This window comes from Podarcis gaigeae (genome assembly GCF_964106915.1).
Source record: "Podarcis gaigeae genome assembly, chromosome: 5".
Taxonomy (NCBI): domain Eukaryota; kingdom Metazoa; phylum Chordata; class Lepidosauria; order Squamata; family Lacertidae; genus Podarcis; species Podarcis gaigeae.
The window spans coordinates 97,378,935-97,403,728 of NC_139681.1; the positions used below are offsets into that span (position 1 = coordinate 97,378,935).

At 48.5% G+C, this 24,794-nt stretch overlaps 1 protein-coding gene across 2 annotated transcripts in view; it reads right to left on the reverse strand.

Moving 5' to 3' along the window:
- Positions 1-4,622: 4,622 nt before the first annotated feature.
- PSMD1 (proteasome 26S subunit, non-ATPase 1) overlaps positions 4,623-24,794 on the reverse strand; it is a 90,411-nt gene continuing 70,239 nt past the window's right edge. Inside the window, exons 19-25 of one of the 2 annotated variants that reach the window (XR_014564315.1) lie at positions 20,917-21,019; positions 15,450-15,619; positions 11,539-11,631; positions 10,557-10,649; positions 7,810-7,956; positions 6,218-6,682; positions 4,623-5,954 (exon numbers count right to left, since the gene is read on the reverse strand). Coding sequence is in view for 1 of the 2 variants with exons in the window: in XM_083739317.1 (XP_083595443.1) it covers positions 6,536-6,682; positions 7,810-7,956; positions 10,557-10,649; positions 11,539-11,631; positions 15,450-15,619; positions 20,917-21,019 (753 nt within the window). In the remaining variant the exon portion in view is untranslated. The remainder of the gene's footprint in view (positions 5,955-6,217; positions 6,683-7,809; positions 7,957-10,556; positions 10,650-11,538; positions 11,632-15,449; positions 15,620-20,916; positions 21,020-24,794) is intronic. The other variant, XM_083739317.1, reaches the window with a different exon arrangement.

Genomic DNA, 24,794 nt, shown 5'->3' on the forward strand with positions numbered 1-24,794 from the left:
TTTTGAATTAATTAAAGAACACACACACCAAAAACAAAACAAAAACAATCTCGTTTTGTGCTACTCCAGAGGCTAGGATCCACAAATCTGCATTAAGAGCAGAATTAATGGCCAAGGAAATTGGCCAGGCTATAAATGGTTTTGAGGATTAGCCTTCTGGTTAGGGGTTCAAGTGGCCAGAGATCTGGAATCTGTAAGCACAGAAGGAGGACCAGTTTTGCAACCTTCGCTTTTTCTCAGCACTGGAGGGGGGGGAGTGCCTGCTTTTCCACCAGTATTTATGTAGGAAGATTCAGCGCTCCCTCCAAACAGGCGTTGGGTCTTGCCAAGAAGCCTGGTGCCCAAGAACAGTCAGGTTTGTTTTGCTGAAATGTAACTTCATCGACAATAAATCAAAAAGTTGGAAAAACATTTAGCAAAGGAAAACTGGGCGGCAGCAGTTTAGGGAGGCGGGAACGATTGCCAGTGCCCTAAAGCAACGAGCGGGCGGGTTGTCCGAGCAGCAAGATGGATGGCGAGGCCCTGTGCAGAATGGAAGAAAAAGTTTTTTGCTGTTCTGGCTAAAAGGTGGTCACAAAACGCCAGTGAGATGGTAAACCTGATTGGGCTGGGCCACTTCAGGTTGCAGGTGCTGTTTCACACAATTCAGTTCATCCCCATTTTTATTTTTAAAGATCCCTGCACATAGAAAAGTAGCTCAACAACATGAAGGCTAGATAGAAACCTTCTCCCTTATTTTTAATATTTTTTGAACAGAGGCCCACCTGACCTCGACCAGGTGTGTGCATTTAACGTAATTTTAATCTGCTTTAGTATTTTAACTTCTATTAGTTTTAAATTATTGCTGTAATTTTCTTGATTTACCTTTTTGTAAACTGCTGGTTTTTTTAACAAAAAAACAAGCAGTGTTTAAATTTTATGAAATGAAATAATTTATGTGAAGCTTCTTGATCCCGTCCAAGTGAGGCAGTGTTGTCTAGTGGTTAGAGGAAGGGTAGCCAACAAGGCACACTCTAAATTTGCTGTTAGCCTCCAGCTTCTAGGTTATTAAGAGCAGGACCTGGGAATCCAGAGTTCAAATTCTCCCTCAGGAGCAAAACTCACTGGATGTCCTGGGGCCAAGCCACCATTTCTCAGCCTAACCTACTTTCCTGGGGTGCTTGGAGCGAAGGGCAGGATACAAACCAAAAAGTGAGGAATTATTAAAGAGCCCCCAAGTTATTTCCCAGACCCTGGAATTAAACCAATTGTGGGTTTAAATTAACTCGTTTTTGTGCAAGAGAACCCTTTTTGGAAAGAAGAGCCTTCAAAATAAAAACTACTTAAGTATGAACCACAGACACTCCGATAACCAAACTTTTCATCCTGGTGCTGGATCAGGCACAATAATAGTGCAATTCTACATGTGTCTACACAGAAACGAGTCCCACTGAGCTCAATGGGGATTACTCTTGAGTAGGTACAGGACTGCTCCTTTCATCCGACTTTCATGTCAGTGAGTTATCTCAGACTGGCAAGCTCTCCTGTTCAGTGTTAATGGTTGCCAGAGTGAACTGTGAGCCAGGCTGAGACGAGTCCAAATCTCAACTCGGCCACAAAACATTCAAGGCAACTAAAGCTTCCTGCAAACGGGGCAGGGCAGATAATTTTGGTTTAGATTACATAGCAGTTAAGGATTATGAGAAAACCTCTTTGAGAAGTTGAGATGCTCCAATACGAACACCAGAGCGCAAAATATAGTCTGAAGCTCAACATCAAAAAAAACTAAGATCATGGCCACTGGTCCTATCACCTCCTGGCAAATAGAAGGGGAAGAAATGGAGGCAGTGAGAGATTTTACTTTCTTGGGCTCCATGATCACTGCAGATGGTGACAGCAGCCACAAAATTAAAAGACGCCTGCTTCTGGGAAGAAAAGCAATGACAAACCTAGACAGCATCTTAAAAAGCAGAGACATCACCTTGCCAACAAAGGTCCATATAGTTAAAGCTATGGTTTTCCCAGTAGTGATGTAGGGAAGTGAGAGCTGGACCATAAAGAAGGCCGATCACCGAAGAATTGACGCTTTTGAATTCTGGTGCTGGAGGAGACTCTTGAGAATCCCATGGACTGCAAGAAGATCAAACCTCTCCAATTTTAAGGAAATCAGCCCTGAGTGCTCACTGGAAGGACAGATCCTGAAGCTGAGGCTCCAAGACTTTGGCCACCTCATGAGAAGAGAAGACTCCCTGGAAAAGACCCTGATGTTGGGAAAGATGGAGGGCACAAGGAGAAGGGGACGACAAAGGATGAGATGGCTGGACAGTGTTCTCGAAGCGACCAGCATGAGTTTGACCAAACTGCGGGAGGCAGTGGAAGACAGGAGTGCCTGGCCTGCTCTGGTCCAGGGGGTCACAAAGAGTCGGACACGACTAAATGACTAAACAACAACAACAATACGAACACCAAGTATTAGTTTTCCAAGTAGAGCTCCTGCGCCTTGGAACAGCTGCACAACAGGCAAAAATCCAACAGGTGAAGCAATCTCTTGCCCCACTTCATGCAGGGAATGTGCTGGGTTTCTGTCTGTGTTTAAAGGCCCAGGGATCCCCCTGGAAATTCTCATTAATTTCCTCTCTCAGGGAGTGGCCTTCTTTACCTCCCTGCAGCATCGCTTGCAAAAGTTCACCACGGTCTCGCTGCTTCCCCAGAAAGCCTTCTCTAATCAACACCTCTCATGTCCCAATGACGCACACCCTCGAGAGAGGGGAAAGGGAGCAGGAAGGGGTTTCCCCCTTCAAATATTCATGCCATTTCCATTACACGTTGGAAGTAAGGATAATGCACTGAAAACCTCGTCCCTTTATCTGGAATCTCCTGGAAAACAAGACACGGAAAAGAAAACCCAGATCCATCTCTGCTGTCAACTTCAGACCATGACTCTGTTTTTTAGGCATCTCTAGGGTTGCTGTTGCTGGGACAACGGGACATTCCAGGAGACAACCGCCGTCTGAAGGTCGGACCCCAATTAGGAGGCAGGCGGGGAAGATGTGAAGAACTCTCTACAAAGCGGAATGACCACATCTGGGGCAAACCTATTCCAAGAAGATAAGAGGGGGAAAGAATGCAGTTTATCCTATTCTTCCACCACCCAGACACTCTACTGTTTTCACACAAGATTCTCTTAAAGTTGCCGAGATATCACTTTTATTAAAATGGCGGTTGCAAATAGCAGCTTTATAGCACTGCATGACCCAGTTGTGCCCTTCCTATGGCTTGGATTCTCCTTGTCTATTTTTTAATTAATTGCATTTATATGCGACCTTTTCCTTCAGGCAGCTCAAGGTGCTGGACAGGGTTCTTCTTGCCACTCTTCCTTTAATCCCCACAACCACCCTGTGAAGTAGGATGAGAAGCAGTGACTGGTCTCCATTGTCACCCAGAGAGCCAGTGTGGTGTAGTGGTTAAGAGCGGTGGACTCGTAATCTGGTGAACCGGGTTTGCTTCCCCGCTCCTCCACATGCAGCTGCTGGGTGACCTTGGGCCAGTCACACTTCTCTGAAGTCTCTCAGCCCCACTCACCTCACAGAGTGTTGGTTGTGGGGGAGGAAGGGAAAGGAGAATGTGAGCCGCTTTGAGACTCCTTCGGGTAGAGATAAAGCGGGATATCAAATCCAAACTCCTCTTCTTCTTCCTCCTCCTGGCTGAGTGGGGATTTCAACCACAGAGTACCAGGTCCCAGTGTGGTACTCTAACCATTATGACACACTGGCTCTTACTAGCCGGTCCGATATAAGGCCCTTTCCAATGCGAAAGGCCTCTGAGCAGCTGCCCAAGATGCAGATATTCCACCAAGGGCTTCTTGAAGACACACATATACCTGTTGGAATTCCTGCTCCATGATTGCAGTCATGGGATTTTTGTCAGTCACATGACGGTGTATGTTTTGACTCCACAGAGTGGGAAGTGACGGAGACAGGATGTTTGTGTTAATGTGTTCCGTGAAGTGAGACTATTGTCCTTTGTTCTTTCTCTTTGCTGTCTGATGCTAGAGAGGGAGCCATGTTGCAGTGCTCCGTGTGTGTTTATATGTAAATAAAGTAGATTAGCCAAAATGCTGAGTTGCTGAGGTTTGTCACGCAAGTTGCGAAGACTCTGTGGATCCCTAAGTGTGCCAGTGTCGGTTGGCATTGGTCGCTGTGATGTTTGGGCTGAAGAAAGCTTATGAAGCTCTCAAATGATTGACCAGGAGGGAGGGAACATGTCAGTCGGGCATGTGTCTCTGCCAGGGTCCTACTCGACTGTAGGCTGAACTCCTGACAATACCATGCGCTTGAGCATTTACCCCGAGACCTCAGGCTGCATGGGCTGCCTTTCCACAGCCCAGACCCAGCGGACATCGGGTATGAAAGTATGTTTGAGGGAGTGTGTCAGAACCCAACAAAGGATGTTGTAGCAGCCAAAGTTACCCAGGGCAGGACGGAGAGTCTGTATCAACACATGGACAAAATGTATTCTTCAAGGCCGAATGTTTTCCCGGTGTAAAAAACACTATGGGGGTACAAAGGCAGGTGAGGCTGTGAAACTCATCTCACATCTTCCCGAAGTTGCAGGTGGGGAATAACGAAGAACAAAGCCACCGCTTGGGTTTTTGAATTTATTTATTTTGAAAACTGGTTTCTCATGAAAGAGTACACTAAAGAGAGCATAGGTTTTTCCTTTTGTCACCCATAAAATGTGGACTGCCTGCTGCCGATCAGCACAGAAGCGACAGAGCATGCACTGAGCTGCAGGCTGCAGCAAGAGCCTCCGCCGGACCGTTTCCTCAATTTCAGACGTAATGCGCACCAAGCTTCCTTTAAGGGCCCTGGGAGGGGGAGAAAAAGAAAGGACAGCGGAGACAAAAAACAAAGGCAAGGAGTTAGTGGCAACCACAGCTCTACCACCACATGGTGCCTTCCTCCAATTCTGGGCCCGGATTCACTCAGCTGAAGAGCAAAACGGTGGTGGTCTCAGCTACCCTTCACGGCTATTCTCTGAAAAGTTTTACTGGGCGACCTATCCCAGCCTTCCCCCCAAGCTGGCACCCTCAAATGTTTTTGGACTGCAGTCCAGAACACCTGAGAGGTGCCAGAGGTTGAGGAAGGCCCAAGAAGCTGGCCACCTAAAGGAGCTTCCTGGAGCAAACATCTTCTAAGCAACCCATTCTGGTTCTTCAGATTAGCTTGCAACGCATGCAGATCATTTCAGCAGTTCAGGAAAAACAACAGCACTTCCAGAACATGGCTTGCTTTTTGGGAGGGGAAGCCGAACCGTCTGATTTCTTCAGCCACGATCTTGCCTGCAAGGTCATCCTTTGTAATTAAGGTGCTGTAACCAGCTGGAGATATGGCAAACGGGCTTCTATCTCCCCTGCTCCAAAGACTGCAGCTGATTAACAGCTGACTCTACAAGAAACCTGAAGGTGAGGCTTGGGTTTCAGCAGACCCAGTCAAAGCAGAAATCGAAGCTGACTCTCTGAGCCATCCAGCCTGGCAAGAGCCCTCAACATCAGTCCAGGACCTGCCACGCTGCAGAAGAGGCACAGCCCTGGCCAAGGCACAAGGCTGCCTGTGGGAATGAAACGGCACAGGGAACGATGGAGCCAAATGGTACAGGCAGAGCTGAGAATTCTGCACTTTGCCCAGGCCGGCCAGTTCTCAACAGCTACTGAATTATTTGCCAGTTTTGTGTGCAGTTCTCTGTGCAGAAACCAGTTCAATCTACAGTCATAGCTCGGGTTGCGAATGTGATCTGTGCAGGAGGCACGTTCGCAACCCGCAGCACCGCATCTGCGCACGCACATGGCAAAGTGCAATTTAGTGCTTCTGCGCATGCGCCAAAACCTGGACGTAACCAGTTCCGGTACTTCCGGGTTCGGTGCGGTCCATAACCCAAAAACCCACAACCCGCAGCGTTCGCAACCCGAGGTATGACTGTACAGTGGTACCTCTTGTTGCAAACGCAATCCGTTCCGGAGGCACGTTTGCAACCTGAAAAGAACGCAACCTGCATCTGCGTGTCTGCGCACACGTGGGTCGCGATTCGCCGCTTCTGTGCATGAAATCATTTTGCGCGTCAGCGCATGCACGAGCGGTGAAACCTGGAAGTAACCCGTTCTGGTACTTCTGGGTTGCCGTGGAACGCGGACGCAACCTGAAAATGCTTAACCTGAAGCAAATGTAACATGAGGTATGACTGTACTGGATTTTAGAAAGCTAGTGAATGTCGCACTGCTCCTGTTGTTTTGAGAGCAGGTTCCGGGTGGATAAGAGCAAAGCCTGACTTTCCGCAACACGGGACTAACCACGATGCTTGTTGCCACATAATGTTGAGGCCGGCCCTGTCATTGGGCGAATGACAGTAATGGAGCTTCCACATCCAAAGGCAGCATACCTCTGAATATTAGAATATGGCAAGCTCCATCGTCCCCTGCACATGTGATTTCCTCTTGGGCGCTGTCTTGGGTTAGGTTCGGCCCAGGCAGGGACGTCTCCCTCTTACATACCCCCATGTCTTAGTCATCAATGTATTCAAAAGGCTCCGGAGGCTCCGGTTCCTGCTCCTCCTCCTCAATCTTCGGCCCATGCGCAGCCACGGGCTCCACAAGCTCTTCTGTGTCCTCGCTGGTGTCTCTCAAGACAATGATGCCCCCAATGGAAAGCTGGAGAAAGAGGAGCACCAAGTGAGTTCAAGGTTCCCCGAGGCTGCTGGGCCAGCGAGTCAGGGTCATGCAGACGCTGCATCACAAGCCAGCCAATCCAGAGCAGGGGGAGGGGGCAAGAGCTGGCCCCACCCCCTTGTTTAATGACGGCTGCAGCTAAATTTAGCCACCTGACAATCACTGCCCCCGTTCTGGCACCCTGCCCAGCAAAGGGACATCTGCATGACACAGGAGGGGGCAAAGAAGTCCAGCCTCTCCAAGGTAATGCTGGCTGGAAACGGCCCACTGGCCCTCACCTAGCAGAGAGAAGAGAATCTACCAGGAAGGTCTCCTGCACAAGCCATCATGCAATGAAGAGGAGCCAGAGGTGGCCTAGGGCAGTGCTTCTCAATCTTTTTTTCCAATGCACTACACTTTCAGAATGAAACTATTTATTATCATTATCATTACCATTATCCTACCCATCTGGCTGTGTTTCCCCAGCCACTCTGGGTGGCTTACAGCATATATAAAAAAAATGTAAAACATCACACACTAAAAATTTCGATACAGGGCTGCCTTCAGGTGTCTCCTAAAAGTCAGAGAGTTGTTTCATTTCCTTGGCAGCTCATGCCACGCCATTTTTAAAAAAATTTGCCTGGCACCTAAAAGTGTATAATGAAGGCATCAGGCACACCTCCCTGGGGAGCACATTCCACAAACGAGGAGTCACTGCAGAAAAGGCCCTGTTCTCGTGTTGCCACCCTCTGGACCTCTTGTGGAGGAGTCACATGAAGAAGGGCCTCTCATGATGATCACAGGGTCTGGGGAGAGCAGGCATTGATAGCCCTCTCCTCCATGAATCTGACTATTCTTGTTTCAAAGCCTTCTAGTGAAGGGTCCTATAGTTAAATATGATTTAACCTGCTCAAAGCCAATGACATGGTGAGTGGGAGGAATCTGTCGCCTTCCCCCTCCCCCAGATGCTGCTGGACTACAAATCCCATCGTCCCCCTGCCCAGGAGCCATGCTGGGTGGGGCTGATGGGTCGTCAAGTCCAACAACACCCAGAAAGTGCCACCGGTCCCCCACCCCCCACTTTATGGTGTGAAGAGGGTCGTCAGAGGAGAGATATGCACTCGACTCACGGTCTTGAAAGGCTGGTATCGGCAGCTTTCCGGCATGGTGAGGACCTTGAGCTGGGCGGGCATCACCCGGGCTGGATTGTCAAGGAGCTGGAAGGACGGCTCAGGCTCTTTTTTCTTCTCCTTCTCATCCTTCTTCTCGGTTTCGTCCTGTTTGGGGACGGGAGGAAGGAGGCGTTAAAAACACACACAGCCAAATACATACGAGAGGACAGGACCTGGAGCCACAGCAGAACCTGCCCATCGTCCAGCCTTCGTACCAGCGCAGACGTGCCCCACGTCAATGAATAATAAAGCAAAACGAAGCCAAAATCCAGGCACGCCAGGCAGCCTTAATGGGTTGGCTGCAAATTTTAAAAAGAAGCAGAACTTTATCCTGTCCCATCCGGAGCTCAACGATGGGTGTTTTTCTGAGCCATAAAGCTGTCTCCAAAGATGGCAGCAGTGAGAAATCGGCCGGGATTGATAGCTCTCTGGAGGCTACTTCAGGTACACTTTGCTCCGCTCGTGGGCTGACGGAAGGAAGGCTTTCCTTCAGCCTTGTTAAAATGCCTCTGGGCCTGTGTCATGTTTTCCCCCCTTACAGGTACGGCCACATGTTTGGACAACACAGGAAGAGGGCTTTCAGTTCCCAGAGAGTTGGGAAGAAAAGTTGCCTGGACAATAGAAGACACCCCAGAGCCAAAAGGACAAGATGAAAGCGGCCGGAGCGGAAGACAGAGGAGAGTGGCAAGAGCCAGACAGCCTTCAGCTTCAGTTTCTTGACTCAGCTATGAACTCACCAGGTGGTCTTGGGGAAACCACTGCCCCCCTCACTCAGCAATGTGGGGGTACTAATAAAGAATGCCCTGTCCTTCAGATGGAAGGATAGCTGCGCATGAAAGCTCCTTCAAGTGGTCTATCAGGCTCCCTGGATGTTCAGGACTACAACTGGAGGGTGATGGCCGCACTTGCAGGGAATGATGGGAGTTGTAGTCCAAAACTACTAGGGAAGGCTGCAGTACATAAATGCCCAAACCAACTTCCCCAGTGCCTGCTTCCATTTTTTAGTTCTCCCCGCTGCTCCTACTGCCCCCTTGACTGCTGGGCCTTCTTCACCTCTGGACCCAGTTCAGGCCACCTCTGCCCCCAACCCCCCAAAGCTAAGGACACGCCAGGGTGGGAGGGAACACAGCTTGCTGCTCACCCCCCGCCCCTGGGCAGAAGAACAGGGAGGGGCAGCAAGGAGCAGTGGGGCCAGGGATTTCTGCTGAGGTGTGGGTCAGTCTCTCAACACTGGCCCTGCACCTACCAGAAAGAGAAATAGGGTGGGAGGAAGAAACATGGGAGCACCACCCCAAGGCAGCTTCTGAGCAAATGACTCGAGCAAGTGATCCAGGCCACATGCTACAAAGGAAGGTGGAGACCCCAAGAGGCTCCTGGGGTGGTGGCAACAGCAAGATTCTTCTCTGATCCCAAACATTAAAGGTAAAGGGACCCCTGACCATTAGGTCCAGTTGTGACAGACTCTGGGGTTGCGGCGCTCATCTCGCTTTATTGGCCGAAGGAGCTGGCGTACAGCTTCCGGGTCATGTGGCCAGCAGGACTAAGCCGCTTCAGGCAAACCAGAGCAGCGCACGGAAACGCCGTTTACCTTCCCGCCAGAGCGGTACCCATTTATCTACTTGCACTTTGACGTGCTTTCGAACTGCTAGGTGGGCAGGAGCAGGGACCGAGCAACGGGAGCTCACCCCGTCGCAGGGATTCGAACCGCCGACCTTCTGATCAGCAAGTCCTAGGCTCTGGTGGTTTAACCCACAGCACCACCCGCGTCCCCTATCCCAAACATTAGGAGCAATAAAAAGGGAGCCTCTTCTGGCAATATCTCAGCCTCTTTGGGAGAAATTAGTGCCTCAGGACAATTCAACCAGATACCCGGAGAACCCGAAAAATGGGAATATTTGATGTAGCTCAGCACTCAGTTTTGCATTTCCCCATGTCTGTTCTCCTATCCTGAAGAACTCACTCCAAGTTAGCTTGGCCAGAGTAGAAGCAAGGCTGCCCTCCTCAGAAGTAGCCTCTTCATCCACTTCCGAAACTGGTCAGCTTGGATAAGACTGCCTCTGTCCTGCTTGCTGCAATCACATCTCTGGTCCTCTTCAGCCTGCCTCCTGTTCCTTTGGGGCTTTCTCTGGGGCCCAACTGAAGGCCAGAGAGCGAGATGAGCAAATAAGGGCCAGGCAGAGGGAGCAGGGTCCCTCCCTGCCCCACGGCCCATAGCCAGGCCTCTGTCTCCCTCTCCATGCTTGACCAGCTCCAGACACCACAGTCTCTGCAAGCCAGAGAACTTCCTGAAGGTTCGGCAAAACATGGTGCTTTCTCCAAATAAACTTGTTCAGTTCAGGTACCACCGTAAGGTAACTGCAAACGCCACTTAACTACGGGATGAAACCACATTGACTGAATTCATTCAGGGTTTGCTGGATTTAGGGTATAGCTAAGATCTTACTAGTGCTTTGCAGCACAGGGATGTTAGACTACGGTCACTGCTCCTCTCTCTTCCAACTACAGTGCCAATTTAATGTTGCCTCCCTCTTGACTGACACTGAATGGAGTTGGTGGATCCTTACTGACGCCTAAGGAGCCCACAGACAGAGAAGAAGAGAGCTTGACCACTGGGAAGTGGCTCCAGAGGCCCTTGCTTCCTAGATCAATGCCCCAGAACAGCATTCCTGGACGATGATTCGGAGGATGGGAGAGTACAGACTCACCACTTCCATTTTCTCCTCTTCCTTCTTCTCCTTCTCCTTCTCTTTCTCCTTCTTCTTGGCCTTTGCCGTGATGGACAGCACAGCGGTAGAAACCTGAGCGTGAGAACAACAAAAGGCTTTCAGGAGAACAAGCCAATAATGGTGCTCTGAGGGTCAGGTGCAGATATGGCAGGGGGGCAGGAGGCCCCAAGTGGAGTGGGGGAAGTGTGTGTGTGTGTGTGTGTGTGTGTGTGTGAAGAGGGGTGGAAGAAGGGGGGTCAGCTGTATGGCCCACGAAGCCCCCAAGATTAGAGGGCCCCAAAGTTGGAGGCCCAGTTCACTCTTGCTTCTCAAAAGGTTTGTTTTCAGAGGGTGAGCAAGCAGGAGTTCCTAATCTCCTGAGGAGCCTTCCAATGCTTCTCTGAAAGAGTCCCTGGAGCAGGGAGAGCCTCATATTCTTTCTGAGCACACAGAGGCAGCATCCTTTGAGGGCTGCTTTTGGGGTTAATTCACACATTACATTTTGACAGATCCGTGTACACCCATTAATACTAATAGGGTACATCTGAAAATGGTGGGCCATTAGTGGAAGCTAGCGCAAGAGGGCTTTCCCCAAGAACACTGGGGGAGGAGAGGGAAGACCATCCCACTGGGCAAACAGAGATGCTCACACCGACTGACCAATCTCCTTAGCGCTACACTGAATTCCACCCATAATTTATGACCAATAAAAACATATGTTTGAAATGAGGGAGGGAAGCATCAGGGATTCAGGACTGCCCGCTGCTCCCTGCCAGGCCTACCGTTTCAGGGCAAACTTAGGTTTTCTACCACATTGTGTGAAATAGCGCAGGGGGGCAATTTTGGCTTTGATCTCAGGGGCAGAGAAGCCTTGAGACCCGGGAAGGGGTCCCAGCGCAGCAGCAGCAGCAGGGGCAACTGTTTGTTCTGTCTGCACACAAACCAAGCCACCCACATGGGCACAGGGAGGCCGTTCACCCACCTTTTCTTTTTCCTTCTCTTTCGGCACCTCCAGCGGGGCTGGGTAGGCAAACGTGGAGGGCTTGACGTTGGATCTGTACTGCACTTTTGGCATCTGCAGAAGGAAGAGAGAGAGAGAGCGTTTGGAGGGCAAAGTCAGACAGGCATGGCGGAAGGCCGGGGAGCAAAGCGGTAGCCTCGTGCGGTGCCCTCGTTGAGACACGCACACAAGCCAGGTGAAGCACAAATGCTGCCTCTGCCACTCGCCGGAAGCTTCTGAGCCATCGGGGACTGAAACATCATTATTGTATTACGAGGCAATTTAGTCCCGGTGAGGCAATTGTGCTCTCGCTGGCTCCCACACGGTACAGAGCACTGTTTGTGCTCTTTCTCTCCTGGCTTTTCACATTTCGGCCATGACTGGAAAAGGGATGTCGAAGGCAGGGCCGGGCAAACAGAAAGTGTGGGGTTTGGTGGCAGGTTCAGAATTCAGCATCCTGAGAATCTCGTATTCACACGTGCCCCAAGTTTCTAGCCCTTGTGAGGCTAGAGGAAGGATGCTGAGAAAGACGGAAGGAGCGTCTTGCAAAGGCTACAGTGAAATAAAAAGGTCAGGGAAGATGGGGGGAGTGGAAGGCATAGTCTTCTGAGGGATTTCAAATGCCATTTCCTTCCCTGCTGTGATGCCTGTCAAAATCCTACAAACTTCATTATGCAGATCCTGAATTAGGATCGAGCACAAGTACCTAAAGTAACACCGGCTTTGTTAAGTGTGGCCACTGGCCGCTGACTTCCAAGGCCAAATTATAATCGAGAGCAGATGAGCCTGTTTGTGGACTGTACCACATGGGGCCTTTGTGATTGGGTCCCCTCCGCCCTCAAAAGGGTCTTAACGCAACCATCTCTCACATAAGCTAGTCCCCTATCATGGAGAGTTCAATCTTGTACTTCACAGACTGAGACAAGACTGCAGAAAGCAGGTTTATCCGCTCATCTGTCTGTCTCTGAGAACCGATCTGCCGCCTGCGCCAATCGTTCAGCTCAAGGTGATCTTGCCGGATTTGCAGGGATAAAAGGGTAGCCTGAAGTATGCGAAATTCAGGCGGAGAGGTGGCATGTGCCCAGCCTGCAAAACACATTGCTGAATTCGGCTTGCTGTCGTTGCAGAATCCGAGTTACTTCTGAGACGGCATTTCCATCAGGTTTGATTTCCCCAGGACACAATTGCTCTGAATCATGGCCACGGACACAGATGCGGTTGCGCAGACCGAAGAACAAGCAGATAGAAGTCAGGAAGAGGCTTCTCGCCTTACTGGGCATTTTCACATGGCAATTCTCTCTGCACCTCCCTCTTCGGGAAAGCTTGGAAAGTGCATACCCCACAGCCTGGCCTGCCTGGGAATGTCTACAGTCCTCTACACCACAGATTCAATGGACTTAGTTGGGAGAGGGGGCCTTAGGTCTATGGTAGAGCACCTGACTTGCTTGCAGAAGATCATCAGTTCAATTCCTGGGACTACTAGTTAAAAATTCTGGGAAGCCTTCCATCAAATGCCTTGAAGGGATGCTGGCAGTCAAAAGTAGGCGATATTGGGTTTCACTCCCCAGCATCTCCAGATACAGGAAGCAAGGCTTGGGAATGGTCTCTCGTCCAGAGACTGCAGAAAGCTGCTGCCAGTCAGAGTAGACAATACTGGACTAGAAGGACCAATAGTCTAACTCAGTAAAAAATACAGCTCCATACGTTCACATGATAAAGTAATGCGATTGCTTTTCTGAGTCCTTCACCAACCTGGTGCCCTCCAGAGGTTTGGGACTAGAACTCTTATTAGCACCACCCTGCGTGGCAGAGTTTAAAACATCTGGAAGGCAAGAAGCTGGAGAAGGATGCAGAAAAGCAACCTGAAAGCCGTACTGTAAATATAATGTGTTCTCCTCCCATTGGCAGAAGCCCCCAGGTTCCAACCAGGCACTTCTTGCACATTCTGAAACTTATACGTGCAGCCTAGAAATGTCTTTTAAAAAATTACCGTATTTTCCGCTCTATAAGACGCACCAGACCACGAGACGCACCTCATTTTTGGAGGAGGAAAACAAGAACAAAAATATTCTGAATCTCAGAAGCCAGAACAGCAAGAGGGATCGCTGTGCAGTGAAAGCAGCGATCCCTCTTGCTGTTCTGGCTTCTGGGATAGCTGCGCAGCCTGCATTCGCTCCATAGGACGCACACACATTTCCCCTTACTTTTTAGGAGGGAAAAAGTGAGTCTTATAGAGCAAAAAATACGGTATTCTCAGGATGCTGAAGGGGATGGAGCTGCAAGTACAAGGACTGCCCAGAGCCCTGCTTCTGCCTGTTAAAAGGATCAAAGCAAAGGACCGCATTTTGAGGATGGCGTTAAGAGGGCTGTGCAAATCGGCGGCAGCAGAGTCCGAAATAAAATCATCTCTACTCTCCAAGCTGGCAAGTCATTTTTCCTAACCCACCCCTGAGATAAAAGTCTCCAGCAGTGTTCAGGAAGTGGCAAAGGAGGAATGAGGCAGCTTCAGTTTGCTGCATTTTCCCTGCCCCCCTTAACCAGAGGGAAGCCAACTTCAAAACCTGCCCTCCACCCTGAATCTTAAGCTACCTACCACGACCCTGGCGATTTACAACCACTTTCTTTAACGTTGCCAGGAAACGGCTCCCTTCTTCTCCTGCCTACTGGCTGATGCAGATTCTCATCATGCTTTCCATAGCTGGGGGCACAATATCCTCTCAAGAGGGGGAAGCTTGAAAGATTAACCTTTGAGAGCGCCGATGTGAAGCTGTGCTCACTGCTGGCTCCCCTTTTCGCCCACAGGAATCAAACGGCGCCCGAACTTAACGAAAGGGAATATAATTGCATCCCACAAATCTATTTGAAAGGGTGATGCTGAAGAGGAGAGAGATCGGCAGTTCGGGCTTAAGGAGAAGCCGGAAACTGAGAATCTGAAGGCGGTTCCCCTGAAACTGTTAGAGGACCAAACAATTGCCTTGGTTTGGGGGACAGACTTGCGATGAGGTCAGACCACTGATCCACCTGGCCTAGAATGGGCATCTCCAGGTAGCTGCTGCTCCCTAAAGTCCCAAGAGGGTATTTTCCAGCCCTGCCACCCAGGGTCCCTTTCACAGGAGACGCTGGGGATTGAACCAGGTACCTTCTGAAGGCAAAACATTGTCCATTATAAGGAAGCTGCTATGCAAGGAGTAGGATTATTGGTCCTTCCAGGCTGGTGTTTCCTGCTCTGATTAGCAGTTCCTCTCCAGGGTTTCAGGCAAGAGGGGGAAAGGCTTTTCAAATCACCCATTAATTAATTTCCTTTTTTATGGAGATGATAAAATATTAGATCCAAGACCTTTGGCTCTACAGGCCGGCATGTGTACTACCATGCTCAGCTTGGAAATCACAATGCTCAACAGCTGAAAGCAGAAACCCCAGGGGCAAGACAGGACCAAACCTATTTACACAACTAATAATAATAATAATAATAATAATAATAATAATAATAATAATTTATTTATATCCTGCCCATCTGGCTGGGTTTCCCCAGCCACTCTGGATCACCCCCAAGAATATTAAAAACACGATAAAACATCAAACCATTAAAAACTTCCCTAAACAGGGCTGCCTTTAGATGTCTTCTAAAAGTCAGATAGTTTTTATTTCCTTTCCACAGGGCAGGTGCCATTACTGAGAAGGCCCTCGAAGCTGGACCTCAGTGTCCAGGCAGAACAATGGGGGTGGAGATGCTCCTTCAGGAATACTGGGCCAAGGCCGTTTAGGGCTTTAAAGGTGAGCACCAAACTCTTCTTCACTGGGTTGGGCAGGTAAGAGGCAACTCTGGAGCACGCAGAATGCCACCAGGCCATTCTGACCGACGCAACGCCATTTCAGCCCCTGGAAGGACGTACCTTGAGGTCCTTGTTAAGGCCGATGACGCAGGTCGGGGTGAAGGCCAGCGACAAGAAGTGAGAGAGAGGAAACCAGAACCAGAACTGGGTGAAGACCAGAACGCCGACCACCGAAGGCATGTGTGTGTGTCCAGTCCTCGACTGCAGAGAAATAGTCACGTTGTGGCCGCCTGGGGAGGTAGCACAAAAGAAACACGGGAGGTGAGGGTTGCTTGGATTAACAAAGGGCCCAGAAGAGCCGCTGCAGTTCCATGAGGTTTGGGCTGGTCTCTTCTCCAAGAAGTGACTGTGATTAAATGGTATACCAAACATTGAAATAAAACAATGAGTAAAAGGAAATCAAACTGGGAGGAACAAGACAGTAGAAAGAGTTCACCCTCCTAAGGGAGGCTAAGGGAGCTGGGCATGTTTAGCCTGGAGAAGAGGAGGTTAAGGGGTGATATGATAGCCATGTTCCAATATATAAAAGGATGTCACATAGAGGAGGGAGAAAGGTTGTTTTCTGCTGCTCCAGAGAAGCGGACACGGAGCAATGGTTCCAAACTACAAGAAAGAAGATTCCACCTAAACATTAGGAAGAACTTCCTGACAGTAAGAGCTGTTTGACAGTGGAATTTGCTGCCAAGGAGTGTGGTGGAGTCTCCTTCTTTGGAGGTCTTTAAGCAGAGGCTTGACAACCATATGTCAGGAGTGCTCTGATGGTGTTTCCTGCTTGGCAGGGGGTTGGACTCGATGGCCCTTGGGGTCTCTTCCAACTCTATGATTCCATGATTCCTCACTTCCACCCATGTCAATTCAACTAGAGGTGGGTATAAACCAGGCTTCCCCAAACTGGTGCCCAGCAGATGTTTTGGGCTACAATTCTGTGTCCCTGCAAGGTTGCTGAAGGCTGACGCAGAGCTAACAAGCCAAGCGCTTTTTGTTCACCTACTTAGAACAATTCTTGCAAATCCTCATTCAGAGTGAGCGGTAGCCATCATTTGCCTGATGTGGCCGGTCATTCCTAGAAACACTGGGATAACTCAGGGGGCAGAGCATGGGGTGTTAATTTCCAGGTTTTAGTTTTTTTAAAAAAATAATTTTTATTAATTTTCACAACCAACAAAGAACAAAAAAAAGAAAACAACAACGCACACAAAAAGAGAAAAGAAATAGACATATACAAAACACAAAAAGCGTGACTTCCCCATACCTCCCTTACACTGCATCCTTGTTTTGCAATTTTTCAGCAACACTTTAGTCCTTTTTTCTATTTGTATCTCTCTCATATTTCTTAACATTATTATTTACAGCTGTAATTCTCTGTTTCTTACCCCCTGACATCTTAACAGTCCACAATCTTACAACAATTTTTAAGATATAATTTAAATTTTTTCCAATCCTCCTCCACTGTCTCTTTCCTCTGGTCACGGATTCTGCCGGTCATCTCTGCCAGTCCCATAAATTCAGTCACCTTCATCTGCCATTCTTCCAGAGTGGGTAGTTCTTGCGTCTTCCAATACTTTGCCAAAAGAATTCTTGCCACTGTAGTTGCATACATAAAAAATGTCCTATCCTTTTTTGGTACCAGTTGGCCAACCATACCCAGGAGAAAAGCCTCCGGCTTCTTTGAAAAGGTCCACTTAAGGACTTTCTTAAGTTCATTATAGATCATTTCCCAGTAGGCCTTAATCCTTGGGCAGGTCCACCAAAGGTGGTAAAAGGTTCCTTCAGACTCATTACATTTCCAGCATTTGTTATTGGGCAAATGATAGATCTTTGCAAGCTTGACTGGTGTCATGTACCACCTATAGATCATTTTCATTATATTCTCTTTTAAGGCACTACATGCCGTAAATTTTATACCAGTTAATTTCCAGGTTTTAGTCCCCTCAAAGGATTCCTGAATTGCAAGGGGTTGGACTAGATGACCCCCGTGGTCCCTTCCAACTCTACGATTCTATGATTCCTCTCTAGGAACCGACCACAGTGAGCACTTGGGAAGCAGCTAAGAAGGCAAAAGAAGCTCTGCAGGATCAAAGCATCTGTTGCTCTAGCTTAGTGACGGGCTTTGCAAGCAGTGGTCAGCCAGATGTTTCTTGGAACTTAAGAATAACATGTCTCCTTTATTATTTCCCCTCCAACACCAGGAATTCTGAGGTAACTCGCTCAGAATACAGAGATTTGACTCAGCTGTCATGAAGGTATGTGGCAGAATGTCTGGTATACTAGTCAGAGGTATAATCCAGCTATGTAGGCTTTGCTGATTTCATCTTTGTATTGTTGCTAATTAATTTATATACTGTACACCACTTCAGAGATTTTTTCCTAAGAGGTTTATATTTTTTTTCTAAATGAAAATAATAAATACAAATAAATGAGTATCTCTCTGCTCCATTCTCTCTCCTTCTCCCTTATTTCCACTTGCCTGGAAGCAAAATTACTTCTCCATCCTTCCCCCCCCCCCCCCGCATCCAGAAACCTCCGATCTTCCTGTGCCTAATAACTAAACTAGGAAGAAGGGGAAAGTCTGCAAGAGATTACACTCCCCCTCTCGACCAGAAGCAGCTTCAGATTCTACTTCCTTCTTCCTACGGGTTATAAATCTCAGCAGCAGAATTAATCCTGCCAGATAACCAAACCCTTTAATTTCATCCTTGCAAAGCAGAGATCAGAGAGCTCATCAGGTTGATACAACACAGAAGCTCCCAGCCAAAGCCAAACAGAAAGGTTAGGCCCACAGAGGGAGTGGGAAGGTGTTAATCAGATTTCCAGGGCTTCCAACCAGTTAGGCAGATGGGAGCTGGAGAAGGCCACCGGCATATTTATTGTTGCTGATGAGGCAGAGGGCAGTGGGCCTAATCTATTTAAGATGCAATCAAACTTCAAGCCCTTTTACATGGGGGGGGGGGGGGAGAGACTATGGAGGCCCTCCTCAGCCATCAGACCTGTAGCAGACCTGCCTGGGAGTGCAGTTCTAAGGCTGACAATGGTCCAGATTTGGCCAGAAAGTAAACACCAAAACCAGAGCAACCGGAAAGTTCTGAATTTGTTAGGTGTATTCTGCAGTACAGTTGAGTTCTACAGGATCACTCTGGATTGCTTAAGTTGGGAAGGGGCTCCCTGCTAATGAGTAGTGAGATCTCTCTCTCTCTCTCTCTCTCTCTCTCTCTCTCTCTCACACACACACACACACACACACACACACACACACACACACACAGTTGCTTCAGGCTGTGTTCACATGCCAAGCACACCCTGCTGAAACCCATCATGACTTTGGTTTAAACAACTTTGGAATTTTATTTTTCAACATTTAGCCTCTTGACTTCGCCTGCCTAAAATCTTGTCATTTCTGGAGGAGGTGACCTCAGTCCTCAAGCATTGCATTCACACTCTCACGGTTTCTGTTCTCTTTGCATGACACCCAAACTTTCTTTTGGCTCCCTGTCCGCAGGGCCTGTCCAGGAGCAGGAAAGTTATGCGATCTTGCTCTGCTGCTCTTCTCAGAAGCATCACCAGGGGTTGAAGGGACATGGGTTGAAACAGAAGCAATTTAGAAAACAGGATTGCTAGGAATTCTTCCAACTCAAGATCAATTTGTGCCGAGCTGGTAAAGAGTGATTTTTCTGTAGCCACATTCTGCCACTTTCAAAGCCAATTTTTCGGCATATTATTAAACTCGTGAAGAATGTGGGGTTGTACTACTTGTTCACATAACTCATACAGCACTCTGCTCAGAAGCAGGAAACTGGTTTATTTGCTGTCTTTCCTTTGCTCTGCACATTCATTTTCAAGTTTCAATTTTGAAAATGAAACAAAACTGCCACCCTGCACTTTCCTCCTCATGACTGGTTCATGCACTGGTAGCATCCCAACTTATCCTTTCTGGCTTGTCCACCTTTCTCACCTTCAATCAAGGCTTAACTGCCAAAATCGTGCTGGCTGGGACTGATGGGAATTGTAGTTCAAAACATTTGGAGTGCAGAAGGTTGGAGAAGGCTGAGTTGCAGCCAGAGAGATTTATAGATGCCTTTCTCCCAGAAAGATCTGGAGTTCTGGAGATCAAGTCACATGGAACTCTGTGGCCTGGGAATTCTCTATGGCAGCTGAGAAATAAGGTCCCCAAGCTCCGAGATGTTATCACTCCATCCCTCAGAGAACCACGTCTTCCCATCAGCAGGCAGCTGTAAATCTTCTGTGACAATGTAGGGACAACCTGAGATATGCATCCCTGAGAAGAAAGGTCAGCCCTGTTTGTGCAGACAACCAACAACCCGAGGCAGGTCCAATTTCAGGACGTGTCAGCCAAGTGATTCACGCAAGCAATAAAATCCAAAAGACAGAATCTCATTTGGCGCTTCGTGTTGCTGATGTGCTATTGGTGCTTTAACAACTCGGGGGACTAATGAGTTGTTTACAAATGCGATGAAGACATCCAAAGTTGGGTGGACAGCGACTGCAGATTGGGGGCAGGAGCTTAATGCAAGATAGAACCTGAGGAGCCTTAAGGACTGCTGCTGCCCCTTGCAGATGCATTTGACCGCTCAAAGCTGCCATGAATTCTGTGGGGCGGCCTCAGGCAAGCCAGTGTCTCTCAGCTTCTGCAAAATGAGGGTGAACATCATCCTGGGTGGCCACCAACCAGGGCAGATTTAAAAGGAGCTTGGACCAATCCATGCAAGGTAAGGCCATGCATGGCTACCAGCCCCAATGACTATGCCCTGGTCCCCCAGTCGGAAGGAGCATGCCTCTGAGCACCAGTTGCTGGGGAGTGCGCTGTTGAACTCAGGTCCTGCCTATGGGCTTCCCAGAGGGATCTAGTTGGTCACTGCGAGACCAGGAAGCTGCAATAGAGGCTCCTTTGGTGTGATCCAGAAGGGTATTATCTTGCTTTTCAACAGTGCCCCCCTTTGGGTCTGATCCAGCTACAGGGCTCAGCCTCTAACTTGCAGGGCTGCTGTAACAATTACTGAGCACATGAAGCACTGTGGACACTCTTCGCAAATTCTAATTATTAGGTATTAACAAATCTGCCAGCTTTTAGTCTCCATGCCAGGAGCATCCCTACGCGCATCAAAGGCCAGGATCCTTAAAAAAAACAACTGCCCTGTGAAACCTGGAAATGACACATGTCCGTAATGACCGCAGATGCTTCAAGACAACTATCCAAGGACACAATGCCTCGCTTTGCTTTGCTACAGCACACAAGATGGCCAATCTGTAAAGCCCTGCGCATACTGATAGGACTATACAAATAAACCCATTACCATAATTTCATAATCATTCAAAGTATTTAAAGGAAAACAAGGACGGCGGCAAGGTAGACATTCTGTGGGGGAAGTGGAGAGATCAGTATGGCTGGGAAAAACCTTACACTGGGCTTCGTGCAAGTCTGCATGTTCCAACTGATTTGTTCAGCAAATTGAACAATAAAATGAAAAGGAATTGACTGAACCCAACACCTCCTTGCAGCAGCAGAAATCACCTGCGTCCAATATGCCCTGAGCCAGGATTGCTCCAAACTTGGCCATCACATCGTCGTGTTTATCGTTGATGACTTTGGAATAGAGCTGCCTGAACTGGCTGACCTGCAAGAGAGAAGAGAGGAGCAAGGTTTAAAACACAAGTATAAAACAAAACAAAACAAAACTGCAGAAGGGAAACCCATCAAGGTGCGGGGGATTGCAAACACAATTCTGTGATCCTTTAAACAAATTGATTTATTCATTCACCGTTCCATTTATATCCCACCTTTTCTCCAAGTGGCATACATACTTTCCCCTCACTCCATTTCATCCTCACAACAAGCCTGCGAGGTAGGTGAGGCTCAAAGAGGCAGTGACTGGCACCCAAGGTCACCCAGTGGGCTTTCTTGGCTGAGTGGGGATCTGAACCCTGGTTTCCCAGGTCCTCATCTAGGTCTGACACTCCAAGAAGAGGAGTTTGGATTTGATATCCCGCTTTATCACTCCCCTTCAGGAGTCTCAAAGCGGCTAACATTCTCCTTTCCCTTCCTCCCCCACAACCAACACTCTGTGAGGTGAGTGGGGCTGAGAGACTTCAGAGAAGCGTGACTGGCCCAAGGTCACCCAGCAGCTGCATGTGGAGGAGCAGGGAATCGAACCCGGTCCCCCAGATTACGAGTCCACCGCACTTAACTACTACACCACTGCTGGCTCTCCAAGCACTAGATCGCACTTATCTAGGAAAACTATGTTAAAAAAAAACCCATGCCATTCTCCTTGCCCTTCAGTAGGAAACTGAATCCTGGGTTTAACCATCTGACCAAGTGCTAATTTGAATCGGATGGCATGAATCAGTAGCAGCAACAACAACAACAACAACAACAACAACAACAACAACAACAACAATAATAATAATAATAATAATAATAATAATGCTGTAATATCTTCCTGGGCAGCAGGGGCTGCCATTCCTCTCTTGCCTTCCATAAGAAGGAAAATCCCAGTGCTGGAGTCAACAAAGCCAGCCTGTACATTTCTGGACAAGGGCAGAAAGAATGTTCCAAAGACAGGATGCAATTCCTCCCCGTTACTCAATTTTCTCTAATAAATCAAACCAAATTATGGAAGCCGCTAATATGATTCCTTCCTAAGCCAATTCCTCCGCATGCTTAGAATTGCTTTAGAGTAATGAATGGAGCGTCGTTTCCGTAAAAGCCCACGACGAAAGAAAACAAGGAAACTGCTTTACGTGCATTCGGCATTTATTTCCCTGGATGGGTTTGAAGTCTCTTAACAAATTCGGGTTGGTGGGGGCAAACTGACTAAAAGACTAACGAGGATTTTAAGTGCTCCCCCTTCCCCCCATGGGCATTTACACAGGGCTTAGCTCCACAAGCTTCTCCGTCTCAGAGAACAAGGATAGGGACTAGAAAGAATTCAACCCCGAGTTTTCTGCAAAGAGGATACCCTCTTGGGCCTGTGTCACTCTGACCAATTGGGCTTTGGTGCCCTCTTAGTGATTCTGAGCTGCTGAGAGTGTTCCTGTTTTCTATTGTTTTCTGTTAAGTTTATAGTGCTTTCCAATCTCCTTTAGGAAGGAGTCGGATGCAGTCTGAAATAAATCAAGTACAAAAGAAACAGGGCACCTGTATCATGTCCCGGTGGCAGGGAGGTGGAATGGCTAGATGCAGAAACGCAGGCTAGCCATCTGCTCTCCTGGCCATTCTCTGGGGCTCAACTGCTCCCTCCCACTGTAACTTTGCCTACATAAATTGCCCATCAAGGTCCCATGACAAACATTGGTGTCTGATAGGTAGATATTGAACAACTATAGGCCTGAGGGTCCCACCCTTGGAGAAGCCTAGCACACACGCCAACGCCATTTTTAGATGGAATCTGCAACACTGATTGTCACTGGCAACAGCAGTGGTGCAGCAATAAAACTGATAGCACATTTGCCAAGCTAAGCAGGGTCCAGTATGGTTTCAAACTGGATGGGGGACGGCGTGTTGAGATTCCTGCATTGCAGGGGGTTGGACTAGATGACCCAAGGGGTCCCTTTCCAACTGTACAGTTCTATGATTCTATATGAATCACAAGTAAATTTATCTAAAGTTATCTCTCCCCATTCTGAAGGAAATCAGCCCTGAGTGCTCACTGCAAGGACAGATCCTGAAGCTGCGGCTCCAATACTTTGGCCACCTCATGAGAAGAGGAGACTCTCTGGAAAAGACCCTGATGTTGGGAAAGATGGAGGGCGCAAGGAGAAGGGGACGACAGAGGACGAGATGGTGGGACAGTGTTCTCGAAGCTCCCAGAATGAGTTTGACCAAACTGCGGGAGGCAGTGGAAGACAGGAGTGCCTGGCGTGCTCCGGTCCATGGGGTCATGAAGAGTCAGATACGACTAAACGACAACAACAACATCTCCCCCACCACCGTATCTTCTTCTTCTATCACTCGTAGCCGAGTAAGATTGTCTTCCATAAACACTGTTTTAACAATGAGTCCGTAAGTGACTGTGGACTCAAATTCTGGATCCACACGTCCTTCCTCAGTTGGGACATTGGTTTCTGGGTGAGAGTTGATCACGGTGTGGATTTGCCAAGTGTGCCTTCCTCTTAGCACGTTTCTCCCATGTTTCTTCCACCATATACCACACACACACGACAACTTTTTTGTGGTTTAAAAATTACAGAGTTCCATTCCTCCTGGGATAGCTCAGTCAGCAGAGCACAAGACTCTTGATCTCAAGAGTTGTGGGTTCGAGTTCCATATTGGGCAAAAGATTCCTGCATTGCAGGGGGTTGGACTAGATGACCGGTGGACTGGTCCCTTCCAACACTATGATTCTCTCTTCCATTCCTTCCTGGCGGCTCAGAATGGGAAAATGATTCATTTTCAAAAAGACACACATAATAAGACCATCACACCAGTGAAATTAAAGTTACCCTCCTGCACACATGCCAGCTTAATCCAGATGTTGAATGCCAGCCCAACAAGGGAAAGTTTTACAGCTCTTCCCAACAACTGATGTTCTCAGGGTGCCAAATTCTTCCCCTGGTACGAGATTCTGCTTATGAGGGAGGGAACACATAAAAGCCTAAAATATTCCAGCAGAGCAGGGGATGTTGTGCTTGAGCTTCTTTCAACACTTTTGCTTGGGGCGGGGGGTGTCAGCGGGGAGAGACAGAAACCAAAAGGCATTGCAGCACGTGGAAGACAGATTAAAACCAGGTTGCTTTTTGCCCAGGGTGCTGCCTCTTCATTCCTGTGGCTTCCAGAACATGTGGACTCATGTTGTTTATAAGACCTTGACAGTTGCTATAAACTCTGAAAATAAAAAAAAAAGATAAAGAAAAAAAGTTGCTCGCCACACGGGCCATGATCTAGAATCCACACCGTAATCAAATCTTCAGAGAAACAGATCACGGCCGGAGCTGGGAGACATTCCGCAGATCTGCTAATGTTCACACTGGCGTCTGTAGTCTGGCAGCAAAGGGCTCTGCATACGATGGGAGGGCTGGCTGGACCCCTGCGACACGGCACTTGGGTATGGAAGCTATTCAGCGCCACCAGCGATGCTCTAGGATGCAGTCCAGGGACTGGCAAGCCACATCTGACTGGGAGGTGATTGATGGCAATGCCAGAGTCGGTTCTGAGAGCTTAAGCATGCCTGTCATCTGAACACAGAAGAATCACACACCACAAAGGAACTCGTATCTCCCACCCCCCTTTTTGTTGCCCAAGTCCCCGATCTAAAGGGCCTTCCAGAACAGCCACTCACACAGAGATGCAGCAGGCAACCCCCTCTCAGGTGTTAGGCAATTCTGCTTGCTTTCCTGCACCCAACCACATTCACTGCACACATGTGTCAGATTTCTACCTCTGTACCTGCA